The sequence below is a fragment of the Phaethon aethereus genome (genome assembly GCF_964289735.1).
Source record: "Phaethon aethereus genome assembly, chromosome: 3".
Classification (NCBI taxonomy): Eukaryota; Metazoa; Chordata; class Aves; order Phaethontiformes; family Phaethontidae; genus Phaethon; species Phaethon aethereus.
Window position 1 is genome coordinate 29,089,603 of NC_138576.1, and position 19,623 is coordinate 29,109,225.

Sequence of the window (19,623 nt, forward strand, 5' to 3'; positions counted from 1 at the left end):
TTCCACCAGTGACTGTACAGATTAGCTTCAGTAGAACCACTTACTATCTGTATTTCTCTTTCATTATTTGGAAATTATCATTTCCTACTCTAGTTGTAGTGAGATAGAACAAGTGAACATTAAAGATTTTGAGTGAATAATTTTTATTCTGTATTGGCAAAATGACATTCTATTCATAACTTCATTATATGTTGAATGGCTATGCTTACGTAGTATAACTGAGCATAAAGAAAGTCAAAATACTTTTATGATATGTTTCCAAATGTTTTTTTGTATTCTACAAAGTTAGCTCTTGAAATTTCTTTAATAGCAGGCTAAAAGTGTTTTAATTGTCAGAAGAAACAAGGAAATGCTTTTTCATTTACATGACTCATTTTGATTTGCAAACTTACTATTGAATTTACATTAAACCTTTAAATGCAAGTTTGAAGAAAAAAATGGTAATGTGCAATTGTTATGGGGGTTTCAAGACAGTAGGTGGTCCAAGTGCATCCTAGGCATGTAGGCTTGTAGTAAAAATTAGTATTTAATTTTAATTTCAACCTCAAAGGCTAAAGAAAAGGACTTTCAGATTTCACTATTCCTGAGTTCTTTTTTGTGGGTTTTTTTTTTCTGTTTGTTTGTGGGGTTTTTTTTTTTTAGTATAGTCCTCTGTGGTGTTCCTCTGAACAGCTGAGTCTATGAAATCGGAGTATTTGTGCAAAACTGTGAAGTGACTTGACCAAGATGCTCGTAGATAGGAACTGAACAGCCTTTGCCACAGTGACACACTGAACACCAAGTTAAAAACGTCCATTGTCTGAACTCCATAGTCATGTTCGTTTCCAGAAATCATCTTTAAGGCAGTGAATCAATCATCAGGAGATCTACTCCTTTCATAGAGCTTCCTCAACATATTTTTTTGCATATAGATTGAAGCCTGGAGTTTAACAGGTGTATTGTTCAAATGGGATATAACTGTTGTTGAAGGTGATACTCATGTGAAGAGAGATGGCTGCTGAGAGCAATGAGCTGGCATGATCTCAGCTGAAGAGGATAGACTGGAATTTGTTTTATATTTTAATAAACAATATGCAGAAGAGGTGTTTGAGTGAATTTGTTCTTAAAATTTGTACAACTGGGCATGAGAATTAAAAGCATGATGAAGCTGTAAATTCATGGATTGTTGTTGTTGCATCTGAGTCAAGCTGAATTAGTACAGCTTTCTTGTTGGTTGTAGATGGAAAAAGATTTTTTTTTCTTTCCTTTGGCTATGGTAACTTGCTAATAAGAAGCAGTGAGGAGCTGAGCTCGAATAACTGAAAATCCTGAGGACTTACGTTGTGGACAGCTATTATTCTTGCCCATTGGGTTCCATATGAACAGTTAGAGCTGAGCCTGAAAACTAGGAATTTCTTGCAAGACCTCTCTGGTCAGGCCACGGAGTTTGTCTCAGGAATCATAATATCCTTCTTTAGCTGAACAGAAATAAGTTTCAATTGCCATTAAAATTGGGTTATTTTTGGCAATAAGTGTATCATAGTAAGTATGTTAAGTCTATGCAAGATTCTTGCTATCATACATTATCATTTTTATTTGAAGTTGTGTTTTATAGATGGAATTTGTCCTTTGTGTCCTTCATGTCCTGTGCGCATTCATTTATGCTAGCTAACATTCTGCTCCCATCTCTTGTGGAGCACTTCAGAATTTTGAAACGCTCAGATGACTACTGTTGGCATATTACTGACATACTGGTCTGCATGGCTTGATTTCTTCAATTTGTTTAGTATACCTGTTGACCAAAGCAGTAGGAAAGAGATCTGTAATGGATTCTGGAAGTGAGAGGACTGAGAAAGTATGCTCACAGGGGTTGCATTTGGTTGTATTCCAAGAAGTATGATCAGGCGTGAATAACTTCTTGCAGTCCGGTTAAATTCTGCTAAGTCATAGAAAGGAGCTGGCATAAGATTTCTTGCTGACTGTATCAAATGTAAAGAATATTAGCAATGCCTACAAACATGTAACCCTGGCCCTTGGCTAGAGGGAAGTCACTATCAGGGTTGTCAATGTTACTTCCGTTTGGTGGTGTGGACACAATCATTCTGGAAAGACTGCAGAAAATTAGATCATCTAGTTAAAACTAGAAATAGCCGTTTGCCTCCTGTTTCATTAAGCATCATGAGATCAAATCAAAATAGCTTAAAGTTGCTTGCATCAGAGGTAATTTTTATTAGTACTTATGGTTAAATAGTAATATGGAATTGCTGTTGTCAAAATAATATGCCATGTTGTATTTATGGACATTACTGCATGATATGGTTAATAATACAAGTTTTGCAAAGCAGTTGATACTATATCTACTTTCCTGACAAATAGGAAATCCTGAATTTGCTGCAAAGGGGTTTACCAGTAACATCTACATTATTCACAATACTCACACAAACGTGTACAAGTTTGTAGGTATTGCTGCTCTGACCTCTTTATTAAATGAAGAATATAGATATGTGTTCTGTGTCTGTTTCTCTCATAGTCTGTTTTACTTTTTTTCCCAAATTAGGCAACTAAATGAAGAACATCATAGCTCCAGTTGACATATAAGAAGCCAGATGATGAGAAAGCAGATGTGAATATAAGTTTAGATGTCTTTGTGATACATAGTAGAAATGTCCTACCACTTACTGCAGCAAAATAAGATGAAAGTAATCATTTTTTCCCCATTTCTGCCCATATACAATGTATGTAATCATCACTGAAAAAGTACTGTTAACTTACAGCTTTATATAAATAAATTAATATATATGTGTGTGTATATATAGCCTGCACATGATTTAACTGTATTCAGAAGTTTTAAAAATTCAAGTAAGAATAGTAATAAATGGTAAGTGGTGCATAATGTTGTGCTATTGAATTTAGCTAGTTAACTTGAGGGGTGCCCCCCCCATCCCCCCCATGAGTGGTGCATTTTAGTGTCAATTAATGGATTTTTTTGGTGTTTCCAAATTAGCCATGTTCACTTTTTCCCCCGCAGTGGTAGATGCTGCATCAGTTCCCTGTACCTTTTCGCAGGTGAATAATCTGCAACTTCACTTGGTACTGTTTTCTTTCATTGTGCGTTAGAATTTTGTTTTGCTTGCCACATCTGGAGTTCTCAAGACTAGAAGGAATAAAACCAAACCAAAACCTTACTTTTTTGCCCTTTTACTTGTAAGGATGTATTTTACTTTAAAACAATATTGCCTGACCTTTTAAACCCAAGGTCCGTACTGGTTTATCAGTAAAGTTATGGATACTAAACAGAAAGTGTCTTTGGGACATAATTATGTAGATTTAAAAGAGTGATGTAGTTTTAATTCTGGCCTGTAGCTAAAGTAGAAGCATATTAAACTCAATCATGCTTCTATTTCCCTCTGAAACTTTCTTTTGTCAGGCCTTAAATTACTAATCAGTATCTTACAGTTACTCAAGCTTACTGAATATTGACAAGAAACTGTTTCATTATTTGTCATTTTATATTTTAACATTTTTATAAGAATATTTTTGTTACAGAAACTTTGTTTTTAAAAACTCTTGAAATTAAAAAAAGTTAATATTTGTTTAATAGATTCAAAATCTTAAAGCAATATTTCTTAAATGAAATGGAACTGGTAAAAAAAAACCATTATTCTTCACTGTATTTTTGTTTCCTGGGTGTTATGCAAACAGGCCACAACTGATGATGATGTACTAGAAAACGTAAAATAATTTTAGGCTATCATATACTTGGAGGATATTGTGTTGGCACATAAATGTTCTAAGAATCACAGTAATGAGTGCTATAGTAAAAACATGTGTTCTTTCACTCCAAACACAATTCCTTTTCAGTTGCTATGAGATTTCTCAATTATGTTCTTTTAAAACTGGAATTCTTCAGTCTTTGTTGTGAAGCCAAAGTTATGTTAGCAATTTCCTATGATTATTCACTTTAAAGTACTTTAATTTATTCAGCCTTTTTTTTTAACCTGTTAAAAAAGTATCTGTCCTTACTTTTAATTTTCAATTTTAATCATCATAAGGAAAAATTTTGGACAATCTTTCAGCCTGTGGTATGTCTTAGGCACAGAGAAGAGCTCTAGCTACATAATCTCTCTTTTAGGACATTAATTACAGTGCTGGCATAACTTTAGTGATGTTTTTTAACTGTACTAGCTACCATAAAAAGAAATAGGATCAATTTTCATAATTGTTACTTATTAGGCACTGAAATCCGTATTTAGTAATCTAGTGTATGAGCAAGTTAGTGATAAGGTTCTTGCACTGACAAGAATGAAAGCAATCAAGATCTTTCCTGTACTAAAACTAATTTAGATCAGAATCTGCTCTCTTATGACTTGTTTTATTCCCAGCAACACGTTTTCTTTCCATACCATAATATCTTTTTAGCATTGTATGTATAAAAATGGATGTTAAAGCCAGACCTTTAGTTTTCAAAGATTCCTTTTGTAGTCTTGAACCACTTGTCAGACTTGCACTTTATTGTTGCTGTAGAAAGACTGTGTACTTGTCAGAAGAGGTTTCTGTTTTATTAGCTATCACAGCAGCAGCAAGTAAGTCCATGACATTTTAAGAAAAGTAATGGATGGATTTGTCTATCCGGTTGCCAAATTTCTAAGTTCAGTGATTCTGAAGTATCTGAGTGTCACTAAGTACGGTCTTTAGCAGGCTCTGTCGAATACCTTCTTAACCATACAGCTCTCTCTTTATAGCCATCTGCTGAAAAATACCTTCTGTGCATTCCCACACAGCTATTTACCCCAGGTTCTGAGACAGTTAGGAGAAAAAAAAAAAAAAAAAGTGTTAACTCTTCTTAGGATGCAAATCTATTCATCTGTATCTTTTTATTACCTTCCAGGACAAGCTGAATGACATAGCAGGTCTCTTCCAGTTGTGTTCCTGTGCTTTTTAAACAGAAAAATTTTGATAGAATAATTTATTAATCTTGATATAATTGTTTTAAAGAATATTTAAAAATTATTTTATTAAAGGTTCAGATTTCCTGTAATTATGTAAGCTGACTTCCAAAACAAAATGCAGGATCCTGTATACTTTGCCTTCTCTTTTGATAATGTCCATATAATTGTTGTAACATCATATAGCTGTCATATTCCATCTGTCTACATTCAGCCAGCAAATCATGGCTATATTTCATATTCAGTCATCCAGAAAAGCAGCATGTTGTATCAAATGTGCACTCTGCTGATATACAACATAGGCACATAGTTAATAAAAATGTATTTTTACTTTCAGAATTGATTTAACATTCTGCTGCATGTCTTTGAAATCTATTGAATCTTATGAAGAAAGACAGGACAGCTCTTTTATACATTATTTGTGCTATGCACAATTTATGTTTCAGAAATTTAATACATTGATTCAGGAAAGTTAAATTACTATGATAGGGCTTAAGTATTTCAACATCATAGAGGTTACTATTTCTTGAAAGAAGGTTAGGTTCAGATTTTATATTGAAATGTACAATGCTATTTAGGTGTGAAACTGAATTCGGCATGATGTCGTGTGCTCGGAGCTTTTCCTGTTCCCTGTGTCCCTTCTTAAGTCCACTCACACAAGCAGAAAAACAAGATATCCCTCAAATACCTTCCACCTCCCCAGCTGTACATGGTGGAGCAGAAGCTAGCGGTAGCTAGCTAGCTATTCTTTTTCTAATTCATCTACTTAATGGACTTGGGTTTGGGGCATGAGAACTGGGGCAATACCAGTGAAACTCTGAGGAATTTTTTTTTTTTAAAAAGAAAGGTTGTTTTTTTAGGTGAATTACAGTAGCCGGGCTCACTTTTGCATTTTGTTACCAGAGATATTTCCCGGTTTTTAGAACCTTAAAGCAGGCACCAAAAAATGGAGTGTATGTTACTTCTCCTGAGACAGTTCAGAGCAGCCTGGCAGTAGAGCTTTTTTATTTTTCTGTTTACATTTTCCCTGCAGTCAAATCATCTTTTAATTTATGATGAATTAACAAAAGTTAAAAAAAAAAGATGGGAAAGTAGTCTTGTGCATTTTAAATCAAGCTTTTTTCTGTTGAATGCAGAAAGACTTGTCATACTTGCAGTCTCGATTTCAAATATGTCTTGATTACAGGGCATTTTGTGTGTAAGGTAGAATATAAAAGGGTCTTTCTATGTAAGCAGTTCTTATGACAGCAAGGGCTAATATCTTTTTCTGCACTTCTGTTTTCTTTGATCATCATCTTAAAATGTCATTTTGTCTTTTATTGTGCTGTTAATAAAGAAAAAAAAATCTGTTTTTACAGCAGACCTTTTACAGAGAGAATGCCAGTGTTCCTGAGCCAAACTGTGCTGTTCGGAGACCCCCAATATCGAGTTTACTCTATGTTCAAAAGGGTTGACAAACATCAAATCTCCATGTATGGTTTTGTGTTTTAATGCCTGGTTTTTGTCATTCTTTTATGACTGTATCAAAAAAGTTAAGTCTACATGTTTCAAGAGTAGACATAAAGAATACTTATCAGTCTGAGGAGACGTATTCATTACTCAGCCTCCTTGTAGTTCTATTTTTAAGAATTATTTGATTTTTTTTCAATGATCAATTTATCCAGAGAATTTTTTCTTTTTCTTAATGGGCACTTATACCAGGGATTTGCTGGTATCTTGAGACATGATGTGACGGGGTATTCTTCTGTTCTGATACGCATCCTTGTCCAACAGATTTAACCATATCTCAGGAAAAGCTAAGTTTTTGGCCACAGTTGTATCGTATTTCGGTGACTTTGTCGATTGGTTAAAGGGATATTCTCCAGGCCAAGGCGCTGGATGTCTTTGGTGCTGCCACTTGTGCAAATCTTTGGTTTAGGGTAAAATCTAATCTCTTGGGCTTTACCATACCTCATTACAGACTAGATGGGGTCAGTCATAAATTTCGAATGAATGAGGACTTCTTTGCTGGTGGACTGTTATAACCTGATGGTAACAGCAATTTACCACTCGATCTCATGATCAATGAAGAAGTCTTGCTTTTGTTTTTTTAACTCACCTTGCCTCTTGTCATCTAATGCCGAACTTGGCTTCAGATGTCATTCTGATTAGTGTATAGATACAGGAATAACAATCTATAATGGATTCCTGATAACATTGGTACGCAGCAAGGGTGCTTGCAAGGGCATGCAGTAATAAATTAATGAAGTAATTCAGTAATATCTAATCAGGAAACATGTGGGGCCTTACTCTGGTGAACTGCCTATGCAAGGTACATGGTTTTAAAAGGGAAGAACAGTTCTGTGGTTTAAGTAATCCAAAAGGTGTGCAAAACTTTCCAGTCTCTGCTTCAAAGATTGCATATTTAGGGAATGCTGCATAGTTCAACCAGCTTGTAAATACAAACAGTTCAGTGAGCAAATGACATCTTCCAGTGTGTCAGGAGATGGCTGCTCTTTGGAAACAATGCATAGGCAGAGAACTTCAAGTGTTGTGGTGAACTTGCTCAGATCTTTTGACTCTCTGGCAGATGTACTAAGTAGAACAGGAATATTGGATAATGAGCCAGACTTGCTTGGATTAGTCCCAGTATCCTGTAGAGGTCTTTGAAATTGGGAACACCCTAGCACAGGTGAATTGCAGCCCGTGCCAGCAGCAGTGCTCTTCAACAGCAAATCAGTGTGCACTGTTCCTTTGGGCTCATTTCTGGTGCTGTGGTTGAGCGCATGTCTGTTGTTTTAATGCCAAGACTCCTGTTCAAAATGAGGCAAGTCCTGCCAATTTTGATTGCCTGGAATGGCTGAGATAATTTTTTCTTCAGACCTTCTCTCATTTGTGAATGTCTCTCCTGCTATCCCAGTGACCTGAGAGTTGTCGTACCCTGCTAAAGTTCCGGTCTGTAGTATAGCTGCTCGGATAGTTTTGCTTTCTGGTATGCTCCTTCTCCTTCCTTATGGAAGATTATTATTGCTAGAATGAAGGAGCCTGCCACGCCAGGCTGTTGAGTTAAATGATAACAACATTCTGTCTAATAGCCGCGTTGGACTATTTTCTGTGAAGCCAAAGGTATCCCAAGTATCTAGGGTCTGAGCTGGAGCCGAGAGTAGTTGCTCTGCTCTAAATCTTTTCTGAAGTCCATTTGCCTGACACTTCGGCCTGTTGCAGTCTGGTCTGCTGAACGCCTCTTGTCTTCTCATCCACTGCTTTAAGATGTTGTGACGGGCTAGTGAAAATAAACCCTCTGTCGGTGTGCAGCCTGAACTTCATGTCCCAGTCCTGCATTTTATTGCTGGTTGGTCTTACAACCAGAGTCCAGTTGGGTAAGTTTCAGGAGTCTTCACAAAGTGACAACATGTCTCCGTGCTGACGTAATTTTTCTTTCCTATTTCTTCCCTATACGTTTAGGGTTTTTTTGTACATGCTGATCTAGGTTACAGTATATGCTACAGTATAACAGATCTTGAGCTGCATGAGACTGTAAATGCCTTACATGTTCACTGTGCTCAAATAAAGCTATAGAACATCATATGAGAGCACTCTTGTTTACAGTATTGATAGAGCTTGGATAAGCAGTAGGAATTTAGCCAGTGGGCTTTGCAGGGGTCTCTGGCCAACCTTCATCCATCTTCTCTGAAAACCTGTAACACGTGCTGCAGTGGTATACATACAAGTATGGATTTCTCCCAATTCTGATACAGACTTACTGAACTTCTTTTCTCCTTGGTATACATATTCTTTACACTGGGATCCTAAGCTGCCATTATGATCAATAGAGATCTAGCCTATACAGTCAATAGTGTCTAGAGAATGATTTATTTAATGAGCCTCTAGGTGCCTGCCTACGTTAGGGTAAATTGAATCACCCCCAGGCTCCTCTGATTGCATTGACCTCCATTGACAATAATGGGAGACGTCTGGATTTAGATGTCTAGAGCTGAATCTTATTCCTATAGCTGCACACAGTTAGTTACTATTCTGTTTAACTTTCTTAGTTGTTTTTTATTGTACCACATGACAGATTTCTGCTGACTTTGCAATCTCTTACATCTCTTTCAGTGATAATGTTTTCTGTGTTCTCCTTTGCCATTGAGTGTTTTGGGGACTTTTATTCTCTGTCTGTCACTTCTGATGAAATGAATAGCCCCGTTAATTTACTGCTTACCTTCTGCTGAAAGATACATTTCCAAGTTACATCAGTTAACTTCTCTGAATATTGAAATGGGAGAGACACTGACTGACTGAAAAACAGCAGAAAAATCTGAAAGGCATTGGTGTGCTTGTAATTCATGGAGTATGAAGTGCAGTGTCGAATTTTTTCCTAACTGAATGAGATTCCTTGGTTTAGAAATTTATTATTGGATTTTTTGTATCTCATATTAAACTTTCTAAGTGAGTGTGTTATGGAGTGAATATTTAGTAAAGGATTCAAGATTGTTCTCTGATATTATAAAGACGTTTCTTAAGAGTTCCTTAAAACTGTAGAGAATGGTCTGCAGAGTCTGTTGAAAATGAAACATGTTTACAGTAATCAGGTTTGTTGAGTATTCATTTGTTATTTGAAGGAAAGTACCAATGTACTTTTATAGATAGTTAAGGAAAGCATGGTATCTCTTATGGTGCTGTCAAATATTGCCATTTTAATTCAGCTGTTTTAATTCTTGTTTAAAATAAGATTTAGTATTTTCTTCTATTTAAAAACAAAGCAACAGAAGTTCTCATCACCTGTTCAGTGTTAATTGCCATCTAAAATATTTATTTTCTTGCTATAATTTCCAATTTCCTTATAATTCTTGATTATAATTCATAAACATGAATATTTTGTCACGTTGTTTCATTTAAAATGACAAGGAATTTCCACCTCTATGACTGCCAGCATGAAACTTTCAGTATTTTTGATAAGATTTATTGAAAATTGTATTAATTTCTTAGTGGAATTCCAATATGGGCGAAATTGTCACCCACAAACTGATTTTTGTCTTAAAACAACTGTTCTTTCTCTCAGATTTTTTTTTTTTTGTAGTGTTACTCACTGAAAATTTTGCAGTAGGTTAAGCAAATATTTAGGAAAAATAATGATTCTTGGGAATATCAAAACCGTGATATTCATAGATACATGGCATTTTCCTCTTTTTCAAAATTTGTAATTTTTGGAAATATTATGATGTTAGAGAAAATGACTAGTACAATTAGTGGAGTACTACATGAAATGACATTGGCATTGTAATCCCATAAAGAATTAGGAGATTGGTGCAGTGTAATATGGAAAGGATTTATTTCTTTCAGATAGATACATCTTTTTATGCAAGAAAAATACTCTGTGTAGGTGATATTATGCTAAGGAGATAGGACATTATATTAAGGGAATTAGATCATGTTCTGTAAAACAAAGACTCCTGTATAATTCTGTAATCACAAAGACATTTCAGTTTCTCAGAAGTAGAAATGAAGCAAGTATTATAATAAAAATAGCCTGGTTTTTTTTCTACTTTTACTGTTGAGCGTTAAAATGAAATCACAATTTGACATGCTCTTAAGTGTTGTTTAAAGCAGTTTTTAAAGTAGCCTTTACCTTTATGACCTGCACAAGTTATTTTAGTGGCAGTCTACAAAAGAAGTCTTCCCTGTGCCAGTTTCTTGTTCAGAGGCTTCAGTTTCAAAGCAACTCCTTCATTGTTTGCTCCAAACAATCAAATCTGAATTGAAATGTCTCTTCTTTGACCATGTTTTGAAATGCATCTTCTGTATCTGAATTTTTTCAGTATAATGTATGTGAAACATCAACAGATGAAAAAAAAATACAGCAGTATTGATAACTCAGATACAGAAGGAATTATTACAATGTCTTGAAGTAGCTAATAAAATCTTGCATAGATCACCAAGTGCATGCCTAAGAAAAATCACATCATTATAGGACATACCTTTAAGAAGTGTTGTTCTGATAATTTGATGCAGTGTTTTAAGGCACAGAAGACAGTCTGCTGTCATTTATTTTATACTTTTCCTGGTTCAAAGTCTTGGTCCATGTGAGTGTGTGGGGAAGTGGTGTACATAAATTGTATACTTAACTAATTTATATTAAGGGAAGCTTAGACTACTGTAAATAAAAGCCTATCTGGTCATATTTTTGGATGAGTGGTCTGGGGTAGCCCAGAAACTAGTTCATCAGACATGCAGTTTACACTCATGTGGGTAGTATACAAGGAGTTTGACTGATCAAAACTTTTGTGATTCCTTGTGGTAGACGGAGCCAATCTCCAGGGCAAAGTAGTTCTTGCCTCATGTGGTTTGGAAAACCTGAAATCGGAGAAGAAAAAGGTTTTTGTACTTGATGTGAATCAGTCTGTAATGACTGCCACACAGCACATTAGAATTTTCCAGCTCAATTTTAGCTGATGTCTCTGATCTGTACCTTTAAGGTAGAGAGCATGCTATAGGCTGAGAATTTAGGATAAATTGAAACTTTTTATTGTTGGTAGATAGACAAACATTTATTTGTGCTCCTAAATGACAACCATGCTGGGGAAAAGATAATCTCAAGTTGAACTTATTTTAAGAGTGAGCTTAAAAAAAAAAAAAGTTGCTTGGAAAAAGATATGCCAACTAAGCAGTATCAATAGTAATGATTTGAGTGACTGCCTAGGAAATGGATGAAAAAGCAAACCAGTTATTTCAGAAGATAAACATTGTGTGCGATAAATTTATGAATTTGAAGATGTTATCCATAGAGGCTCAACAATTTTAGACAGGAAATTACCCGATGACTGCTTAAAAAAAAGGTGTTAAACCATTACTCTTTGAATTTTGCAGAGTTGGAACTAATCTGGTGGTCAGCCAAGAAGCTAGACAAAATTACTGCAGTCATTTTGCTTAGTTGTTACACTTTAAATAAATAAATCTTGCTGTACTGTAAGGAATAGATGCATAAAAACTTACACGAGTATATAAAAGGAGTTAAACTGAAACATGAAAGTTTTGTGGAAGTGTGAACCTGAGCGCACAGGGCTTGGAAGACCTGTCAGCAAATTATTTGCCATCCTAATATGCATGCTGAATGTCAGAATTGATAACAAAACTTATGGAGGACCTAGTGAGTTAGAATCATAGAATAGATTGCGTTGGAAGGGACATTTTAAGGACATCTAGCCCAACCCCCCTGCAATGAGCAGGGACATGTTCAACTAGATCAGGTTGCTCAGAGCTCCGACCAGCCTGACCTGAAACGTTTCCAGGGACGGGGCATCTACCACCTCTCTAGGCAACCTGTGCCAGTGTTTCACAACCCTCATTGTGAAACATTTCTTCCTTATATCCAGTCTAAATCTGCCCTTTTTTAGTTTAAAACCATTAGTCCTTGTCCTATTGCAACAGGCCCTGCTAAAAAGTCTGTCCCCATCTTTCTTCTAAGTCCCCTTTAAGTACTGGAAGGCTGCAGTAAGTTCTCTTCTCCAGGCTGAACAACCCCAACTCTCTCAGCCTGTCCTCACAGCAGAGGTGTTCCATCCCTCGGATCATTGTTGTGGCCTCCTCTGGACCCTCTCCAACAGGTCCATGTCTTTCCTGTGCTGAGGACTCCAGAGCTGGATGCAGGACTCCAGGTGGGGTCTCACCAGAGCAGAGGGGCAGACTCCCCTCCCTTGACCTGCTGGCCACGCTGCTTTGGATGCAGCCCAGGATATGGTTGGTCTTCTGGGCAATAGTTCTATTTCCAGATACTAATCTGCAAATATGACAAGTGATATAAAGAAGGTAACTCTCAGTGATGATATTACTTATTTTGCAGTGGAACGCCTTGGGAATGTCATTTGTAATTGTTCTCCTTTGAAATTGTATTCAGTTGTATGAAATTGATAGAAGCTTTTCTTCAAAGGTGCCAAAAGGTCCATTTGATGTACATCCTCATTCCATATCCAAAGATCTTGTGTGAATTTGTGTGATCAGAATTTATTGAAAATAGCATTTCCTTAAAGTCCTATCTGGAACTTAGTAGGTGTTAGGCTATACCAGTTGCAAATTTATAGCTTACATATCTTCTTTTCTTTATACCTTTTTATTTATATCTTACTTATACCTTAATTGATAACTTGTCTAGCTTCTAGTGAAGTCTGTCTAATATGGTATGTGTGCCTTAACTAACAGTTATAGGGCAAATTAATCTGCTTTAGTCTGATACTCATGGGAATATACCATATAAAGGCAAAATGTAAGTTCCTTGCTATGGTACACTCCTCTATACCCAGTGAACTGTCCCACAGCCTATTGATTCTGGCTTTGGACTATTGGTTTAGTCCTACTAATCAGTGCTAAGAGCTTAGTTTCTTATTGGGAGAAGTTGTCTAAGAAAGCCTCTGTGTCACCTGTTCCAGGATACCCAGGATCATCATTAGTACCTTCGGTACCATACACCGGACACCTTGGTTAATTACAACAAATACTGATGCATAAAAACTGAAAACTACCCACTCGTCATCGGCAGTACCCCTCAGACCAGGCATCACATGCATGCTTCAGCCTTTTGAGAAGTCCTCAAAAAACTCTCTGTCTTCAGGGATCAAGTTAAAGCTCAGACAGTTGACTTGCAGTCTTCTAAAACAAAAATTCATACTGCTGCAAAAATCACAAGATTTGTACATTCCAACATCAAATTGACAAATTTTGATAGAGATGTTGTTAAAGAGTTGTCTTTGCCTCAGCTTCTTGGCTTCAGTGTGAACCAGTTCATTGCTTAAACAAGACACATTTCTTGTTCCCTTTCTCCCTCACCAAAGCCATGGTCCATCCACCCAGCACATAAATTACAAATGCCTTGCAGATTTTGAGAAAGCTCAGAGAGCTCAGTAGAGGAAAAATAACTGAGATAGTTGAGATATAGGCCATACTGTTAAAAAAATTGCAGAGAATTCCTGTTCTCAATGTTACCAGCAGTACGTGATCTAGTACCTGCGGATACTCAGTAGTCTAATGATGTTGCTTTAACGCTGCTGGTTTATTGTAACTTTGGCAGTAAGTTTCCATTGATATTTAGCACAGACTATGGTGGGATGTATGTGCAAACCCAATTTTTCTATGATAATGGAATAATTTTTTGCCTTTGTATTCTCGAGTTTCTTTTGTCTCAGTGGAAGCTGTCAGGCAGAATACAAGGTAAATGCAGTCACTCGTGCAGCATCTTTATTGTTGAGCAAGTTCATATTAGGCTTCAATAGAAACCTTGAAAGTTCTCATAGGGCCATCACTAAAAAAGGTGTTTTTTTCAAATCAGTTCATTCTAGTTTTCACCTTTTACAGTGTTTTGCCATAATGACTTTATAGTAGATTGCAGTTCGAATATACTGTAATAGTAATTTTACAGGTTTTTAAACCGCTCCTTTGAAATGGTTTAAAACCGAGCGATTTATAAGCAATTAGAATGACCCTGCAAACACCTACATGCATGATATGTGCTGCACATAATTTGTTTTATTTTGTTCAAGGAACTGTGAAAATCCTACCACTTCAATTTGGGGTGTTTGAATAAATTGGAGGGCACAGTTCCCTACCTCTGCCTTCTCATTTCTGCACATTTCAAACATGGCTAATTATACCTTCATGCTTTTGCTGGCAAAAGGGATTGCTCCTGAGGAGGATTTTCCTTTGTGCACATCCAGGGGTTATGGTATTGGGAGAGAGCAAGTCTGTTCATTGAGTTCATCCCCCAATGTACAGAGAGGGCTTTTCCTCAGGATGTGTTTTCGGAAATGAAATGCCACAATTCATGGTTTCTTCCTACTGAGGATGACCACACAGCCTGACAGATATTGGCCCTGCTAAAATCCTGGTTCCTTAATCAATGATAGGAAGCGCTGAATCACAGGATGAGAGAGCTCTTAATGAAGCACATAACTGCACGTGTGCTAACTTGCACCACGTACCTGTGTTCTTCTCTGCCATCTGCCACTGCGGAAACTCTGAGATCCAAACAGGGTTACAAGAAAGCAATGAGGAAAATATCCAACCTGCTCCAAGGTCGTGTTGTGTTATTATGTAGCTGTTGTTTCTATTTACTGCACGAGCTGCTTCTCAGCATAAAATAATGAGTTAGGTAGTAAAAGTAATTTCTGTGGGCATTAAGGCAAGTGATGTGAAAAGTACAGCTCAAGATTTTTGCATGCAGAACTGTTAGAGGGGTGTTAATTTTCTGGCAAACTAAGCAATACATCCTGAAGCATTCAAGATTTGCTTACAAAAAACTAATTTAATCTAATTTAACTGATTGCTCAAATATCCTTTGTTAAGCAAATGAAATATGCATTCATTCATTTTTTGCAAAGGAGAAAAGGTTCCAGACCTTCTGGATGGAAGAATAGGTGGCTATAGGATCACAGACTCCATCTTCAGTTTAACAGATTGACTCAGAGGTTGGGAATTAAAATACGCACATCTTCATCTTTGATGTCTGCTGTTTTTCAGGAGTAAATATGCCGTTTGCAGCTCCCGCAGGAGCAGCAGGAGGACTCAGCCAGTGGCTGCTGCTTGCCCTGCTAAGGGGGAGGGTACCTCTTCCCCCCCGCCCTTCCCAAGTATATACCCACACCTATAGCAGGTCCTCATACAGTCTTACTCTGCTTTCTAATGAAGAGTTGGTAAGCCCAACTCTCTGCTGCGAGCGAGAGTAGCGTTGGGTTACTCTTCAGCCAATCGGTTCTTTTCTCTCCTGGGGAAAAATGGTTGACTCAATAGGAATATTCCTATGTGCTGGACCCTGCCTGTGGCTATGCTAGAAAATACAATGCTATCTGTTTTCTTGTTTTGTTTTTTTTTTTTTAAACCTTTTAAAACAGAGTAAAGTCACTTTGTCAAATGCACGGTAAGGATTAATCAGTCAATATTTGTTCAGAGCTTTGGATGTCTTAAACCTTATTTGGAAGGAATGCTGCATATTACTCTTCTTGATACATTATCTTGATCATGACCAGCATCTTGATAGAGAAGTTTCTTTTTTTACCGATCCAGAATAAGGTGCAATTTATGATTTTATCCTCAAAGGTTGTGTATATTATTATACACATTTATTATTTATTTACATACCATGCTATAGTTTTTCATACCATTCTATAGTTTTTCAATTATTTATATTTTTCAAAAATGTTGGAAGTGTTTTATATGAAGAAAAATATACTTATTTTTCTGTTTTATTTTAGACTTGTTTTAGCAGGTCAAGGTATTTCATATAGGTATCTGTATGTTCTGAATTACTATTTGGAAATCCAAGGGCCAAACAGGGAACTACTTTTATCTGTAGAAGTGAGAGTGTTCTTGAAGTAGTAGTGTTAACAGTTGTATGCTTGAATTATTTTTCTCAGCATGTTACATTGTCTTATGCTGGCAAAATATCAGAGCAAAAATTATTTTAGAGTGCTTTTTGAGAAGGAAACATAAATTCTTACGACAGTTGTTCACATTTAATTCAGACACAGAACTTTACATAAGGTTAATGCTAAAATTTTGAATTGAGCAAGAGCACAGTTCTTTTATATATTGTCATAGCTTTTTTGAGGAGAAGAGAGACTGAGGATGTGTAATTCTAAATATGATGCTTTATTATTTTATCCTATTTGTTTTTTTTTTTTACAACTAGAACATTTGAACAAATGTTCCTTAATATCTTATAGTATCTAATGCAACTTAATGGAATCCCTATGTTAAATTATCTGATTCTACTATAGATTTTATGTCACCTATTGCCACATATGAAATAACATGAACTCATGTCATTGAATGTTTTCCACAGGACTTCTCTAAAATAATATATTGATAGTGCTGTACTCAGCTGCCAAGATAAATGTTTGTTTACATCTATATTACTTTAGAAGATTTAATTTTACTGGAGGGATTGGTAGTCAATCAGTAGATAAAAGAGATTTTCTAAAATCTTTTGTACAAGAGAAGTATTTCTCTTTTTACACAATGAAGTATACTCCATTTTAGAATCTAATGAATTGAACTTCAGTGCTGAAACAAAAGATAAGTGAAGCGTTATGTTTTGGAAGAACATGAACCTGAGTAAAGAAATCTATGTTTCTATTTTTTTTTTCCTGATAAAGCACTCAATTTATGGACATTTATGAAAGATCTTAAATTGCTATGTTTTCTTCCTTTGCTAACATCATGGGGTTGAAAATTTTAATATTTAATTTGTCTTACGTTTAAAGTGATTACTGCATCAGCTGTAAAGACCTTAAATCAATGCAGTTACACACTTCTCTTGTGATGTGTCTGAAAAACACATATATGTGCATATACAAGTCCATGTAATACAAAAATCAAAGCTGACAGTGAGCAACTCAGGTTTTTTTTTTTTCTCAGTTTGATTATGTTTGGAAGATTTATTTTGTTATCCAATATTTCTATTTGCAGAGCAGATAGAATCACTAGCACAGTATGTAAGAATTTATTCCTTTGCTTTTGTCTAGTTTGACAAAGGATATGCTTACAGCATTCGCCACAGCTATGGGAAAGAAGGAAAGAGAACTGATTATACCCCATACAGCTGCATGAAGATTATCATGTCCAATCCACCAAGTCAAGGGGATTATCATGGTGAGTACCTTAAAAAAGAAAGTTTTAACACAGCAGAAACCCTTGGCTAGAGAAATTACTCCCTCCCTTAGTCTCTTAAATTATGTGTTTAATTTTAAGGCTGCAGTGGTCTTGCACTATTCTCTTCAGATTGCACTTGATAGCTTCTGGTTTTATATACATTGTGTCATGCAGTGTAAGGGGACTGTAAATGTACAGATGCTTTAAAAAGTGACCAGTTAGGGATGTTCTGAGATATGAATTCAATTGTACAGAAATTCTGAAGTTTGCTAGGGTACTTGAAAACCTCCTACCTCTGTGTGACTAAACATGGAAAACCTGCACTGGCTTCACCATTGTTATTGTGGGACAAAAAAAAACCCCACTCTTATTTAAGGTGGTGGAACTTTCTAAGGTTCTAAAGTAATATAAACTAATATTCTAAAGTAATATTTTTACAAAGGACTATGCTTTAAAGACCAGTTGGCTTTCATTACTTGCTTTTTCTCATTTTTTCATAGCTATTAAATGTACCAGCACTATCATTGTTAGTAAGGAACTAACTGACCCTCTTTTCCTGTCAGTGAATTAGAATTGTGGCCTGTTAATATTGGGATATTTTATATAACTCTTGAGCCTCTGGTGCCCTGATAACTATGCAGTAGAGTAATTCTTTAAAAAAAAGGAAAGAAAAAAGTAAGCAATTGTACACATGGGCAATTAACTTTCCTATTAATAAGCTGTTAGACAATTAGAAACAGCTTAGCTGGTCTCTTGAGTGCCTTACTGCGCTAACTCCTGGGTAAACAGCCTTGTTTTTTGAGCTTGCTTGTTTTTTACTGTCAGGGTGCCCATTCCGCCACAGTGATCCTGAGCTATTGAAGCAGAAGCTGCAGTCATACAAGATCCCTCCCAGTGGAATAACTCAGGTAAGACATATTTTGTTTGGCGCTTTCGTTAGTAAGGTACTTTTGAATTTCACTTTCTAATTGTGTAGGAATGCTATATGCAATTTGTCTGTATGTATTCTGAAGTATCTCCTCTTATAAAAGGTTTAAACCAGAATCTTGGCTTTCTGGCTCCAATGCTCCCACTGATGTTCTGATTATTGTCATCACCTTTTTTTGTTTAATATTATGAGTTGGTTTATTACTATAGTGGATACAATCCAGAATTTTGTTTTACTTCATTTTACTGCACTGTGATAAAAAAAGTTTAAATTAATCTGGCAATATTATAGAGAATTAATTTTTATTCTTGCAGTGACTTGTGGCAGACTCTACTGTGTAGTCAGTAGACATAAATAATTCTTTTCTCTAATAAACTTCTAAAAAACATGCATTCTTAATCATCCATTGCACTAACTTCCCTTAAACAACAAAAAGACATGAAATACCTAGTGAAATTAAGCAAAGATTTTTAGCAGCTTTTTAAAAGGTAACATTAATTCGAAAACCTATCATATAGCAAGGACAATGCAGAAATATACACATACTGAAGGACTGTGACTCCCATGGCTTGCTCTAGCAAGAGGTTAAGGCTATAAAAGGATGCCATCATCTTCACTGGAGGAAGATGTATGGGTTAGAGTTAAGCTGAGACAGTTCAGTGAAAAGTTGTGTATATTAACTGCCTAAAACCTGCTTTAAGTCCACAGGAAAAACCTGCTTTCAGTTGTTGTCTTTAGTTCATGTGGAGTGTCACCATTGCTTGTCAGGCATCAATAGAGTGTTGAAGCAGAAAAATTTCTTTACAGAGAGAACAGGCTGCCCAGGGAGGTGGTAGAGTCACCATCACTGGAAGTGTTCAAAAAATGTGTAGACATGGCACTTTGGGACATGGTTTAGTGGGTATGGTGGTGTTGGGTTGATGGTTGGACTTGATGATCTTAAAGGTCTTTTCCAACCTTATTGATTCTGTGATAGAAAAGAATTTGAAAGGTCCATGTAAAGTAGTCTCCCTTGGAAGCAACAATTACGATATAAATTAAAAGAGAATAGTTTTAAAGTGTTTATTGTTCACTCATAGTAATTCTTGGCAAATTCTTGAAACACCCAGACTTTTTCCTAGGAATATTTTTTTTTTGCTTGGTTGGGATTTTTTT

At 36.0% G+C, this 19,623-nt stretch overlaps 1 protein-coding gene across 1 annotated transcript in view; it reads left to right on the forward strand.

Moving 5' to 3' along the window:
- Positions 1 to 19,623, forward strand: part of PRIM2 (DNA primase subunit 2) — a gene marked incomplete at its 5' end in the record, with an annotated part of 129,761 nt that overhangs the window by 86,592 nt on the left and 23,546 nt on the right. Inside the window, 2 exons of the mRNA XM_081998173.1 lie at positions 17,414 to 17,540; positions 18,366 to 18,448. Coding sequence (XP_081854299.1) covers positions 17,414 to 17,540; positions 18,366 to 18,448 — 210 coding nt within the window. The remainder of the gene's footprint in view (positions 1 to 17,413; positions 17,541 to 18,365; positions 18,449 to 19,623) is intronic.